The following is a 14,752-nucleotide window of genomic DNA, read 5'->3' on the forward strand; positions in this document are numbered from 1 at the left end:
TTCGGGATTTAAACCATTATACAAGTTAAATACGTTTTGATTCTGTAAGCAACACACTATTTATCTTGGGATAGAATAAATCTGGGAGACTGATATCACTGCTGGAGATCATCTCAAGGAGGGCTGTGGAGGGAAAAAAAGTGCATTTACTTTCTGAGAAGCGTAAGTTTTAAATTTTCATTGCCCTCATGCATGAACTGAGGCAAACTATGAGTGCAAGGATTTTTATTATTTTTTGACCATGTAAGGATTAATCTTTTGGCCTGAAAGCCAACATCACAAGTCTGATTTTAAATTTGGGTCTACAAATTCACACCCTGAGTAAATGCAGCCGCCTGCTTGCTGGCAGGGACTGGACACATGAGGTGTCTGCTGGAAATGAACCCATTGGCATCTGCAGCCTTGATGGCTGCTTGATGTTTTCATAAAAATTCCATTTCAAAACAAAAAGGTCAAAAGTTGACCAAGAAAGCTACAACTGAAGATTATTTTTGTTTGAAAAACTACAAGCACTATTAATTACTGCATGAGAACCAGATGGTACTGACCAGTTCAGTTTCATGGTCCAAGCAGGATCTTGAAAGAAAACCAAGAAGAAAAACACAGCAAAGACAAAACATGTGTTGTGCCAGGTACTTTACATTTTGATCGCTCCTTCCATTTGAAACCTCTGACCAATGCAGAGTAAGGCACTTTTTTTGTTTAATGGCTTTTTTTTTTTTTTTTTTTTTCCAGCTTGACAGAATATTAAACCAAAATAAGGAGGCCTGAAAATGAATGTCTTTTTATGGCTGCAAAATCCCCTGGTGTCTTGAGAGTCTCATAAGTTGGATATTTGGAGAGGGGATGCGCAGCTCCCTGGGTTTGGAAGGACTCTGGTTACCACTGGAGAAAATAAACCTTGGTGCTGGGGCAGCTGGGCTCCAGGGAGAAGGAACTGGTGTCAGTATAAGGTGATGTGGCTGCAAGATAGCCTTGTCAGGCTAATTGATCTGGAGCCTTTGCCTTTCCTGCCGGGGCTGCCTGTCTCCTTACCCACAATCCCCACCTCTTTGATGGCCCGTCAGGAATATGGGACTTGGCCCAGTTTAACATTTCTCCAATAACATTATGAAATTGATAGTGACACTTCCATTGGCACTAATTTCAGTAAGAGATTGGAGCCAGAGGACAAGCAGTTTGCACTCATGGCAGCTGAGCTTTCCAAGTGGATCAAGATGACCCAAGACTGATCTTGCAGTGGCCAAAGCATGGGAAGGGAAGTGATTAGAGGGGGATGGAGGTGGCTGGTGGACTCAGACCTAATGAGAAACATGCCTAATGCTTGTCCTCAGCCTGCAGTGGTCCTGGCTGGTGGCAAGGATATTCTGCTGCCCTGGCTTGTGCTGCAGAGCTGCTGCTGGCAGGGCTTTTGCTCCATGGATGGTGTTTATTAAGCAGCATTGGGCATCAGTCTCTGCAAAGGTCAGGAAAAACCTCGGGCAGGATGGCAGTAGTGGTCCCAGCTGTTGACTTTCAGACCTTCAGTACTTCTCACTGTTTTAAGCATTTCCTGGCACAGGGTCAGGCTCCTCCAGCATCATGCTCTTGGCTCAGGTCAGTGATCCAGCACCAGGCTGGACGTGCTGGTGGTGGAACTGCCAGTGGCCCCCTTGCCAAATATCACTGGGGGCCTTCTTGTGCTATGGGAGCTCCACACTGAGTGGGTTAGATAACACATCCCAAAGCTTTCACACAGAGCTGGCCACAATGTTGAAGGTGATGCAGTTGTCACAGCCTTAATGCACACTCTGTGCATGTTCTTTGCCATCTGAATTGCAGAAGAGATGGAGGTGTAGCTTATCCCCATGCCTGGAAGTGTTGAGGGCCAGGATAAATGGCCCCTTAGCAGCTTGGTCTAATGGAAGGTATTCCTGCCCATGGCAGGAGGTCAGAAATAGATAATCTTTAAGATCCCTTCCAGCCCAAACTATTCTGTGATTCTATGATTAAACCACTTCTCCTTTCCTCTCTATCTGGCACCTATTCAGTCAAGTTCTGGTCTGAGGTGAGGCAAAGCATCACTTTGGTGCTGAGCTGCAGTTTGCTTAAGATGACCTCTTGACTCATCAGGCAGCCCTTTCCTCATTCTCACGGTGCATTTGCATTTTCACCCAAGCAAATGCTTGGAGGGAGTGTTTATCAGTTTGTCACAGTCCCCCTCTTTAGTGGCTGGAGGCCAGGAGAGAGGATAAAAAGCCTTAGGCTGATGATAAATTGGAAATGCAGAAAGAAAATGTGTCTGCTCAGTGCTGAGCAGGCAGCCCTTCTTCAGGCTTGGGTCTTTGTGTGGTGTCACTCTGGATGCTCATGAGGAGGTGAAATGCCACCTGGGCCACGTGTGGTAAATACAGCCATGGGGTCCTGAGGCTGCGGGGAAAGCAGATACTGCTGCTGCCTTTCTCATATCCCTGTGTCAGTGGATCTGGGCATGCCTGGCTGCCATCAGTGTCCAGTGAGTTGCCATCCATTGCAGTGGAGTGTGAGAGTGGAGCATCTCCCTTCTCACAAGTGACCCAGGGCTCAGCAGGTGCCAGTGACTCTGCTCTTACACAGCCATAGCACATTTCTCTGGGAGATCTCTTGGCACCTCCCACACAGAGCAGGGGAAGACCTGTGCTTTGGACCTGCAGCTCCTGAAGTTTGTCACAGGAGGGGCCAGGAGTGAGGAAGTGGCTGCACGTGCACAGCTTGAGGGGTGCAGAGGTGCTGGGGCCTCCTGTGGAGAAGCTGTAGGAAATGCTGCAGTATATAAAGCGTGTCTCACGAACAGAAGAGATTAGAAAGCTGATATGATGTTATTCCGATTGATTTTGCTGTTGTATTTATATCTGGAGGTAAAGAGCAGACATACTGGAAATCAATTGGCCCCATGCTCCTCCCAATCTCTCTGCAGCGCCGTTCGAATGAAATGCTTATATCATTTTTACGGTGTGTCTGTGATAGGGATGAGTGAGCCAAGAGATTAATAGATGCTGGTGAGGCCGTTGCCCAGCCACTGCCTGGCTCCTGCCTTGTAAAGCCTGTGCTGCTCTGGAGTTCAAGGTGCCCCTGAGGTGACAGCTTGGTGACTTTGCTTGGGGGGGGGGGGGGGGGGAAGAAGCAAAAAAAAAAAAAGCAAATCTAGTCAAGAGGAACAAAGCAGGGAGAAAGGTGAATGGCAATAGGGCTGTGATTTGGGGCAGGCAGGATGTTGCTCAGTTCTGGAGCTCAGGGGACTAGATGGAGACCTGGGGGCAGGAAATGAAGTTTTGTCTTCAAATGGAGCTGGTCCCGTACAGAGGGATGGAAATGGTGGCCTTGTGCATTGAAAATAAGGCAACAGGGGTCTGTTTTGATGTACTGCAGTACATCCAGTACCCAACAGCCACCCATCCTGCCTCACCAGCCCTTCCTTGGGGCTGGGGCAGAACAGCTGCAACAGGGCCATGCAGGGATGTTGGCCACACACAGATGCTGCATTCCTGGGGTCCCTGTTCACTCTTCCTGCCTTATCCAGGTGTGAGTTTCTCTGCTGCTGCTGCCTCTGCAATGCCAAGATGCCATCACAGGAGGTTTCTCTGCAAGAATGGATGTTTGGTTTGCAGCTGGCTTCTCCTCACAACCTGCAGGGAACATGTATGCCCAGCAGTGGAAAAAATAGCTTGTTGCCAGCAAATGGGAGAAGATAGGTGGGAGGAATGGTGGAAGGTGACTGGGTATGGTCTGAATGCCAGCACCAGCATTGCCAGACTAAACACTATCTGCCTCCCTGCAGTGACAATTGAATAAAACAGGTTTTTCTTCCTCTCCTGTTGCCTGCACTATTTGCTAGTTGTTTCACCTGATCTCAGCAGTTAAAACATTTTTCTCTTGGCAAATGAACCAACTTCTCAGTACCCATGTGTTATAATATGGGATTATGTATTGGCTTGTCAGTCCCACAGACATCAGCAAATCCTTGCATTGCAGGTTCTAAAATATTCTTCTGGTTATCCTGTGGCCTGTTGGCAGTTGCTTTGCTGGTCAGACACTTTCTGAGTTGAAGATATTTGGTAACACTGGGCTGGAGTTTAAACCTAGATGTAAAAATTCCTGATTTGCCTTCCTGTGAGTTCTGGCTGTCTTAGCTGTTATGCATGGCTCTGGCTTGTCAGATCCCCCCCCTTTTTAATTATCAGATTGTATTACCATTTTTACTGTAAGCATTTTCTGTTTCTTGCTCTGCTGGATTTATGCATTTGTGCCATCATATGCATTGACTTTATATTTTATATGATTTGATCTTAATGTTTCCAGTCCTGAGTGTGAGTGCTTATAGAATTGGTGTCTAAGCTCAATAAATAAACTTGAGAAGGAGTGGGTAAGGGAAGGACATGGGAGGAGTGAGGGAGGTTTGGACATCCTCTACACCAGATGGAGTGATGCTCCAAAGAGGACTGCCAAGATGGCTGGAGGCTGGAAAGGGTGAAGGGGGGATGTACAGGGCTGCTGCAGCCCCTCTGCCCTGATGCACCCCCTCTTGCAGCAAGAGCTGCCTTCTACCTGCTGCAATCACCTGAAAAAATCAGAGAGAGAAGGGAATGTCAATATGAAGAGATGGAAAGGGGCTTCTGTAAATGGCAGTATTTTGGCAGCATTGCATCAGGAAAGAAAGTGCTTTAAGGATCCCTGTGTAGGGATCGCCCACTGACAACGGATCTGACAGCATTTTTATATGATAATGCATCTGCAGTGTATAAGGGGCTGCAAGTTGCAAGTGGGGGAAGAAACACGTGTCCAACCCAAGCCGTGGTGGGTGCAGAGATCCCAGGCCTGTTCCTTCCTTTTACGCCAAAGTTCAGAGGGATCTTCATATTTTTGAGATCACCAGGATCTCAAACTCATCATGTTGCTGAGGAGAAGGGAAATGGGACTGCTGTTTGCTCCTGCCTTTTTTACTGGATGGGTTGGAAGCTGAGGATTTGGAGTATATATCTTTTAAAGAATTCAGATTTACATTCTTGATGTCTTCATCTGCCTGCAAAGCTCAAGGATTTGATTTTTCATATGTGCTGTTTCCCCAAAAGCTAATGGAAGAGTTTGTGTCCCTGGGCTATGGCAGAGAAGGAATTGGCACCTTTGCAAGCCCTCCAAGTCCATTGGCATGATGCAGGGATAGCTTGGGGTGAATTTGGGGGTGGAGTTAGAATTGAGCTGTGGGGGATGTGGGAAATGCTGCTGGGACATGGTTGAGGAGATAGCAACAAAGAAGGTGCCGAGTGCTGGAATTAGGAGGGAGGTCTGAATAAAGCCCATTGCTTTGTACAAATGAGGGGTCTGCTGTGGCTCAAGGGAAGAGGTGCAACAGGATGAACCATCCTGTGGTTGGGATTGGTGACGCTGGGGATGAGAAGTGGCTGCTTCCCCTAGCAGGAGGGCAGAGAACAAGCTGGAGTCTGTGGCAGACTGGCTCCAAATGGGCCCTGGGTAGGCACCAAGTGCTGCCTTGGCCCTGTGCCCACATCTGTCAATAAAAATTAAGAAATTGATTTTCTTTTCTTTGCCTGAAAGGACGAGGCTCTCTTTATGAGACAGTAAATGCAATCTTGCTCTGAGCATGGCTGGATTTTTAATTGTATTTATTGTGCTTTCGCTTATTCTTTTATGAGTTTCAGTTCCCCTCATTGCTGGTGCAGAGATCAGCCCTGGGGTGCGGGTTGATTTCAGCTCCAACAAAAGGTTGGTAATTTTTTAAAGTTTCTTTTTAAACTTGTTTGCTTTCCTGATAAGCTGAAGTTTGTGGTTATTTTTACCCTTGTTTATGTGCTTGTGTATAGCTTTGAGTTGTAAAGCTGGGCTGAGAGATGTAGCTTTGGAATTATCTACTTGCCAGTCAGTGATTTGACCTTTTGAAGAACAGAATTTAGGATTATGATTGGGGAAATATGGAAGTGCCAACAGGGGTTTGGAGTCAGAGGAGGAAGGGATTTTATATACTATATATTGGAATTTAATGAGGTCTGCTTCAGCGCTTGCTATACAATGCATGGTGACCCAATTTACTAGGAGAGCATTTTTTTTTCTAGTTATGGGTCATATACAGTTCCTAATTAAGTAGGTTAATTATATGGCTCCTTTATATTACAAAGGAAAGTGGAGATGGCACAATTAGCTCTTGCAGTGATCATTTTTGATCAAAAATTGGTGTTCTGCACAACAGCTCCCAGAGATGTGGATGGGGAGAGGGCATTGCCCCGTGGCCCTCAGCATGCACATCACTCCTCTCTGCCTCAGTAAACTTGTTTTTTGTCCTGAGCACTTGGCCTGGGATGTGCAAGGAGTTCTCCTTTCTGAAACCATGCTGGAGACCATGGCCCTATCCTGACCCAGTGCTACACCCACAGTGCCTCTGATGCTGCCCAGGCATGGTCTGCAGCACTGGAGAGGTCCTTCCTTGGGGTTTCTGTGGAAGCATCAGAAAGGAAAGATGCTGAGAGCTCTGGGTCCAGGTAAAAAGTGCTGCAGCCCGTGAAAGCTCTGAGCAGCATCACTCCCTTTGGTTAAACTGTCCTTGAAAAAAGTTTCCTTAACCTTTCCTTTCCCAGCCTGGCAGTGGCTGAGCCCCCGCAGCATCCCTGGGTTATCTGTTCCAGTGCTCAACCAGCCATACCGTGAGGCATCAGGGAGAACATTCAAACTCTAATCTCCCTCAGTGCAATTTAAACCTATTATTTCTTGTTTTATCCCCAGTGGACGTGAAGAACAGCTATTATACTTCTCTTTGCTGCAACCTTTTACATATTTGAAGGCTGTTATCACGTGTCCCTTCAGTCTTCTCCTCTGAACACAAAGCATAATTCTTTCAGTTTTCCCTTAGAGGTCATATTTTCTTCACCTTCAGTTGCTTTTGTTGCTTTGCAGAGGTTACTGTGATGCCAAGCTGGAGTTTTTTGTTGTTTCTTCACCTGCTTGCCGTGGGGCATTAATACTGTTACAGATACGTGAGAAGTGACCATTATCTTCTCTAATCTATGGTTATTTATACAGTACCCTATATTCCTGAGCCTGTTTTATAATAAAGTATAGCTCTTAGCCTTGATAAATAATTTCCCACTATGATATGATCTTGCAAACAGGGGTCCCTAAGCTATTTATTACTATTTTTATTTGCTTTATTTTTCATGAATAACAAGCTGTCTGTATAACACTGTGAATGAACCAGGCAATTCACAGAAATGGACTGAAAGCTATATCTTGTTCACAGAGCTTCCAGGTAAACAGGGAGGTGAAGGTAAACACCAAGGCAAGCTCTAGTTTAGCCAGAGAGAGCAGTGCTGAACAGAGATTTTCTGAAAAGCAGAGATTTTGGGGGAATCTAGAGGAGTGTTTACAGAGATGATAATATCAGGGCAGATGCAAAGTGAGAAGAGTTGGAAGATTGCATGGATGGATGGATGGATGGAGTGAGTGTAGCCTGAATGGGAGGCTGGGGGAGAACAGAGGGTGGAGATGAGGCTGGGAATGGTGGTGTTTGAGTGAGGTGTCTTTCTTGGGAAAGAGGAGTTGGCTGTAGAGGAGAGTGGGAGGGAAGACAGAACAGAATTGCTGCTCGTGGCATTTCCAAAAGCAACATTTCCAAGCTGGCTCACTGCTCTGTGGTGAACATCAGATGAATTTGGTCCTGATTTCCAGGTCGTTGTGGCTGACTCTCCCTCTGGCCTTGTGAAGGGGCAGGTTGGCAGTGGCTGCAGTGCTGGGCTGGAGCAGTGGCTACTTCTTCACTCAGGGGTAACCCTGGGCAGCCCTAACATCTCCCCAGTCTTTCCTCACAAGGAAAAGGAGTGATGGAATGCTTCCATCACTGCTGCTGGTATTGCTTCTTTGTCAGGAAAACTGCCTGGAGTTAGTGTGGAAAAGAGCTCAGCTCTGCCCTGGCAGTCAGTATGGATGCTGCTGGCTGGTGAGAGCCCTGCTTGGAAGGAAGGAGAGCCAGGGTAGAGCCTGTCAGAGTACAGCTGCAACAGGTTCAATGCTCAGAATGGACATGGACTTCTTAAAGTTTTAACAAATAGACCCTTTTTATAGCTAATATCCACAATATGTTTGTTGATAACACAGGCTGAATTATTCACAGAAACAGCTACAGCATCACCGTTCTGAAAAGCTCTGAAATATTTTATATAATGTTTTGAAATCAGAGGATGGTACATTAGGAATTACTCCAAGCTCCAAGCTACCCTTTGTCTATTATTATACATTTTTACTGTACAAAACTGTCTTCTTTTCTATCTCACTCTGCACATTTCCCTGTCAAATGGAAGGTAAACCTAAATCTCTAAAATCTGTACTCCTTTTTTCTGCTTAATTTTTTTCCTTTAACCTTACCTGGAAAATGCACTGGTGAAACCAGTAAGAATTCTTCCAAATAAACCCATTCATCAGCATTATACATCAGAAAACTGAATCTGTTTGCCTACTTAAAAACAAAAAAATATATGCTTTTGCCAAGATAGATTTAAAAATTTGAAGTCTAGGTAGCTGCTTTATTTCCAGGAATTGCTAATGGCAGAGTATATTTTGAGTCAGGGCAATAGTCACACCTATAAAAGTGATTGGTGGCTGTTTGATATCCACAATATTTTTAAGTTTGCCTCAGGCTTGCACAGTGAGTCCAGCACTCATCTGAGTCTCAGAGTGACAATAGAGGGGCCATGGGCTTAGAGGGAACTGGATCTCAGCAGTGACCAGCCAGAAGAGATGGGAATGAGAGAATTAATGTGATAAAGCAGCATGACTGTGGCTGTAGGAATTAATGTTGTCCAGATTTACACTCCTCCACCACACCCAAAAAACCCCACAACCTAATAAGAGAAACTTGGAGAAGTCCTCCACTGAAAATTGCCTTTAATCAAATTATATCCTTTGGAGGATATTGGGATGAATTATATGTTCTAGGCCATGTCAGATCAGTGTCTACAATCACCAGAAATGTTTTGGAAAGTTGGAAGGCTAATGCAGTGGTAATCTCTTGTAAGTGTTCCTTAGGACTCTTGAGAATGTGATTTATTTTATTTATTTTTCAAGACATGGAAGTACAGTTGGAGGCAGTAAACTGTCCCTGGATTACTGCAGGGGTAGAATATACTTTGCATGTTGTGTTCTCCCTGTGGTGCCTCTGCCTTTGCAGTTCTTGGGGTTTCCCACTTTTGCAGAAATGTGAAAGGGTTGAGATGGAGAATCAGAGTTCAGCTCTGAGATGTTTGAGGGTTGGTAGGTCTTGTAAATGGATAAGCTTGGTGACATTGACCTGAGCTGGATGACTCAAAGGCTGAGTCCATTCACAGGTCACAGTGTTCCTTGGGGAATGGGAGTGTGGCTGTGGATCAGCTGAGATGTGGTTACCTCTTGCCTCAAAAACCTTGAATATGTTTCGGGCATGGAACTGAGATAACGCATGAAGAAAGTCCTCTTAAGAAGCAAACCACAGAAAAAAACCAACCCTGTGGAGTGTAAAGAAGGTCAAACTCTGTTAATTTTCAGGGAAATGGCCACAAGAACACTGGCTAATAGATGCTTGCTATGCTTATTTTCACAAGTACCCAACCTCCTGGATTTTCCCCTGCTCTTTTAGATGTAAGCCACGTCCTTTTAACCTGCCTGTGCTAGAGGGGCACTGCCATGATCTGTGTTCCCTAAAAATGAGGAGATGCTGAGTAAGCAAGAACAGCAAGGGTCAAATGTTGGCAGGGCTTTGTGAGTCTCCGAGAAGCATGTCCACAGCAGGGTCTGTGTCTGCCTGGTGTTTGTACCATGGCTGGTTACATCCTCTTTGCTCCTTGTCACAAAGGTGTGTTTTCTGTTCTCAAAATAGAGGGCAATGAAAACTTCCTTCTCACAGAAACACAGAATGGGTTGGGTTGGAAGGGACCTTTAAGATCAGCTAGACCGACCTTCCATGAGAGCAGTCTGCTCAAAGCCTCATCCACTATCATTCACCTGAGAGCCCTTTCACATCCCCTTGCCTGATGAGGTGCCATCCTTTGGAGCAACACCTTGTCTTCTTAAGGAAAGTGTAAGCCCTCAATAGCCTCTCCCACTGCAAGGGCGATCTTTATGGTCTTCCCTCAGATTATTTACACCAGTCTATACTAGCTGATATTTTTAAGATTTTTTATTTTCTGAACTGCATCTTGAAATGCAGAGATCTCCCCTTCCCACCACAGCTGGGCTGGCTAGCAGTGCAGGGTGTGGCTGAATCACAGAATCACAGAATCACAGAATGTGTAGGTTGGAACAGACCTTCAAGATCATCGAGTCCAACCCAGCCCTAACACCTCAACTGGATCATGGCATCAAGTGCCACATCCAGTCTCTTTTTAAACACATCCAGTCATGGTGACTCCACCACCTCTCCGGGCAGATTATTCCAGCATTTAATCACTCTTTCCATGAAAAGCTTCTTCCTAATATCCAACCTATATTTCCCTTGTGAAGGAATGTGCACATGTAGAACTGAGCCATCCTGGTTTGTCTGCTATGAATTGACATTGTGAAGGAACAAAAGTCATTCATACCAAAATTGCCCATTTGCTTTTTGTGTTTGGAGAAATACACTGTGTAGTCTCACCAGAGGCATCAGGAGCTGAATTTTGCCTTTGCACCTCAAGAGCTGGAAACTCATGCGGGCCCAGGGAGTAATGTTAAAAAAGCCAGAACCTGCCAGAAGGAATTCACAGTAAAAGGAGAGAGGTTTTTTCCTCATGACTAAAACACCTGTCATAGCTGCCAAGACTCTGCTAATTACACAATAACTTTATTATATCCCACTTGGAAGAACAAACAATACTTGAAGCTCTGGAAATGAGCAGCCTTTAGACTAGATTAATGCAGGCAGAATGGCTGCATGGAGCCAGTGTTCACCTCGTCCTCCCAGTAGCTCTGGAGAGTAAAATGGCTTGAAGACTCCCTTCTTTGTTGCCAGTGCTACATAATAAAGTAATTGTGCAATTAGAAGTAGATTACTGATGGGAGATGAGCATTTTTTAGGCAATGTAGGTAAAAGGCTGGCTTCTCTGAATAAGTTCAAAGCCTAAGTGCAACATCTCTGCTCCTTTTTACCTGAGCTTCTGGTAGTCCCTGGTAACATCCAAACAGGAGAAAAGGAGTGTCACTTGTTGAGTGTGGATTTTCTTCCCATGTTGAAATATTAAAAAGTCTCATGGAAGATTTCACTGTGGTCCCTACCTTGTCCAACAACAATGCAGCAAGAATGGCTGCAACAAGTATTAGAGGGTCTAAAACCAAAATAAAACATAAGGGATAGAAGCCTTCCATTGCTCCCATCTTGCATGCCTGGCTACTTTGCTTCATTTTCTTGCCTGTCTGGTGGTGCTGTGAACTTTTGGGGGTCAGGAGGGCAATGGGAAGATGCTGTCATGTGTGGTGGTGGTGGTGGGAATGAGCCTGAGCTGAGCAGCATCTGCTACAGTACATTGTGGTCCCTGTAGGCATCAGCCTGACTGAAGGGCTCGGTGAGTTTGCCCAGGTGAAGCTGCAGGAGGGCAAAAAGATGGGCAACACACTGGGCAACAGACATATCACAAATACGGATTTGAGGTGAACTAACTCTCGGGGGGTGATGTTCCTCCAGTCTAAGCCTGGTTATGATTTCTGCCAAGCTTGTGATGCCAGAGTATACAGGCACCACAGCAACTGCATTCTCATGACAACCCTAGGAGAGGACTTTTTGCATGACTCACCTCTGGTGTGTGGTCACCTGCAGCTGCTTAACCCCTGAGGATTGTTAGTCTGGTGCTGCTGTAGGACAAAAGACTCCAAATATTTCAGAAGACAAAGAGCATAGAAAAAGAAGGCTTTATTGTCTAAATTCTTACTACTTTTTATAAGGTGTTCTGATACAGACTTAACATGACTGGTGAATAGGAACGACACCTCTTTAATGCCATTGGTTAAACTAGAGAAACAGCAAACACCAGCTGGACAAAGATTGTGTTGAAAAAGGATAGTTGTTTATCAGGATTGTTTTGAGGAAAAGCTTTCTGGAGAAATTTTTCTTTGGGAAAAAAGTTAGCAGCTGCTAGCAGGCTAAAAATCTCTCAGGCCCACAAGTCTGTTACCTCAAAGCCAGGAAGGAAAACTTGAGATGTCTTACCTACCCTGTGAGATGGATGTCTTCCCTACCCTGCCCAGGGGATGGGACAACTGGCAGGAGTGCCAGGGCAGGCTGGTGGTGAAACACTGCCAACCCACAGCAACCCACATGTGATCCACAGGCCTCACCGGTCCCCTGTCCCCTGCTGTCCCCCCTGTCCCCTGCTGTCCCCCCGTCCCCTGCTGTCCCCCCATCCCCTGCTGTCCCTGACGGGTTTGTGTGTGCTGTTTGCAGGTCCCGTGGCCGTGATCAGCGGAGAGGAGGACTCAGCCAGCCCTCTCCACCACATCAACCACGGCATCACGACGCCATCGTCGCTGGACGCGGGCCCGGACACGGTGGTGATCGGCATGACCCGCATCCCCGTCATCGAGAACCCGCAGTACTTCCGGCAAGGCCACAACTGCCACAAGCCAGACACGTGTGAGTGCCCGGCCCCGACAGGGCTCAGGGGTGGGCTGTGGGGGGTGGGGGAAGGAGGAGGGCGAGGAGGAAGAGGTTAAGAGGATGAGGAAGAAGAGAAGGAGGTTTTAGAGGAGAGTGGGGTCTTGGTATGGTCCAGAAACCAAAGCGAATCTCAGGTCTCAGAAATCACAACATACATGTAGATGCTTCCAGAAAAGACTTTCCACTCTCACCTTCACCTCCCTTCACCCTCCCTCCGCCACCCACCCGTCACCTTCCCCCCCCTGCCTGAAAGTGCCATTCCAAGCTGGGCTCTTCCTCATTAGCTCCAAGCATGAGGTCCCAGGTGTGAGCAAGAGCCCCCTGGGAGCATGGGGATGGATGTGACCCCTGCTTGGCTGGGAAAAGGACCTGCCTCCCCTTCCTCCTCCAGCAGTTTCCCAGTCATGGGGCTGCCTCTTTGGCTCCCCAAAGGGCCAGGGGGAAGCTCAGGATACATGGGCATAGGTGTGGCAGATGCCTGGAGCTATCTTTGTCTCCAGGAATTGTAGATGCTGGATATCTTGTTTTTATGGGCTTCTGTAAAGCTTCTGCATCTTTCCTGTATAAATTTGGATCATGAACTGGGCTCATTAGACAAGCAGGAGGTGATCAAGTGGCCCTCTCCACTTTGTGTTTCTAAATTCTGAGCATAAAAGAAAAGTGCTGTGTAAAAGGATGCTTTTCTGGGAGTCCTGCACCACTTCCCACACGAGTGGTGGGATGCAGCCTTCCCCAGCATGCGGCTCACAGGCGGTAGCTGAGCTCTCCCAGGCCTCTTACCAGTTCTGAGATGCAAGCTGAGCAATGCAGGAGGTTTGGGTCACGTTCCTCTCTTGCTATTGCACATCCCTTTGGTGTGTCTTGGTTCCAGGTAGAACTGGAAAAACAAAAATCCTGCAAAACAAAAGGTGAAAAGCCCTCAGCTTGGGCTGTCTCTGTGGCCCAGCCAGAAGCAGGGAGTGCTGTGCTGATGTCACCTCTGCTCTTCCTTGGCTGCTGCTGACTCACGGGTGCAGGAGGCAGAACTCAGCCCCTGCAAACAGGGAGAAGGCCCATCTCCCAACCTCTGGGAAACCATGTGGCATTAAGTGCTCAGCAGGAGCATGCTGCTCCTGGCCTCCATTCCTCCATCATGGGAAGGGGAGCTGTAACTGCTGCTCCCATAGAGGTATCCCTCGGGCAGCCCCCTCTGTGCACCCTCATGGGTCCTGCTGGCTTGTGCCCAAGCCCTTAGCACCGTCCTTCACTTGCCAGAGCAATGGGATGTACCCAAAGAACGTGCCTGGCTTTCCCCTTGATTTTCATTTTAATGTGCTAAATTTGGTCTGTTTGTAGAGAGGGGAGGAGGAGGGCGGTGATTAGGCAGGAGTGGAGAAGCTGAATGTAGCGTGGTTTTTCTGTGCTGTTAATTATATATTTTACATTTCTTATAGCACCTCATCTCAAAATGATTTACAAACTCTGATGGCTTGGGAGGGAGGGCTCCCCCGCTTTACTTTTTCTTCCTCTCCCTCCTGTGCTGTCTCAAATCTCTTTAATCTGCATGCCGACCATTGCAAGATGTGGGTGCTGTTGAGGCTGTGCAGTAGCAGAGCTTAAACCTCAAAGGATTAAGTTTTGCTCTGAGCCTTTGCCCTGTGGGACTTATCAGAGCTGGGTGGGTTGTAGGGGAAGTCACTCACAGCAGGATTTGACCTCAGAGCTTCACGAGGCTGTCTGAGTAGGATCTGAAGGGTTCGCAGAGATAATTGGGGTGGCATCTGGAGGCGTTTCTCCTCGAAGGATGCCTCAGGAGGGAATGCTCCAGGTTTTCCAGGACTGCAAGGAAATCGGGCTGAAACTGAACCCCACAACACTGGTACTCCCTTTGGGGGATAATAAGAGGCAAATTACAGCTGGTTGATTGCAGGTTGAAAACCCTAGTTTTTTTAGATTTCTTTGTCATTCGTGGGGCAAACACCAATCCTTAACTCCTCAGACAGAGTTGAATTTGGTGTGTGTTTTGTATTTTAGTCCCCAGGCCCTAACTTGGTCAAAACTTCTGACTTCACTGGTGGCTTTGCTTGAGGCTGGAAAGTTTCATAATTCACCTATTAAATTAACCATGCTTTGGGGAGCTTTTGCTGTAAGGGG

General features: G+C 46.8%; 1 protein-coding gene across 3 annotated transcripts in view; it reads left to right on the plus strand.

Annotated features, from left to right (window-relative positions):
- NTRK3 (neurotrophic receptor tyrosine kinase 3) overlaps nt 1–14,752 on the plus strand; it is a 206,906-nt gene that overhangs the window by 101,441 nt on the left and 90,713 nt on the right. For all 3 annotated transcript variants that reach the window (XM_066196725.1, XM_066196727.1, XM_066196726.1), the window contains exon 12: nt 12,407–12,595. In XM_066196725.1, the coding sequence (XP_066052822.1) occupies nt 12,407–12,595 (189 nt within the window). The remainder of the gene's footprint in view (nt 1–12,406; nt 12,596–14,752) is intronic.

The sequence above is a fragment of the Chamaea fasciata genome, unplaced genomic scaffold (assembly GCF_029207755.1).
Source record: "Chamaea fasciata isolate MVZ Bird 193981 ecotype frontalis unplaced genomic scaffold, bChaFas1.0.hap1 SCAF_14, whole genome shotgun sequence".
NCBI lineage: Eukaryota > Metazoa > Chordata > Aves > Passeriformes > Sylviidae > Chamaea > Chamaea fasciata.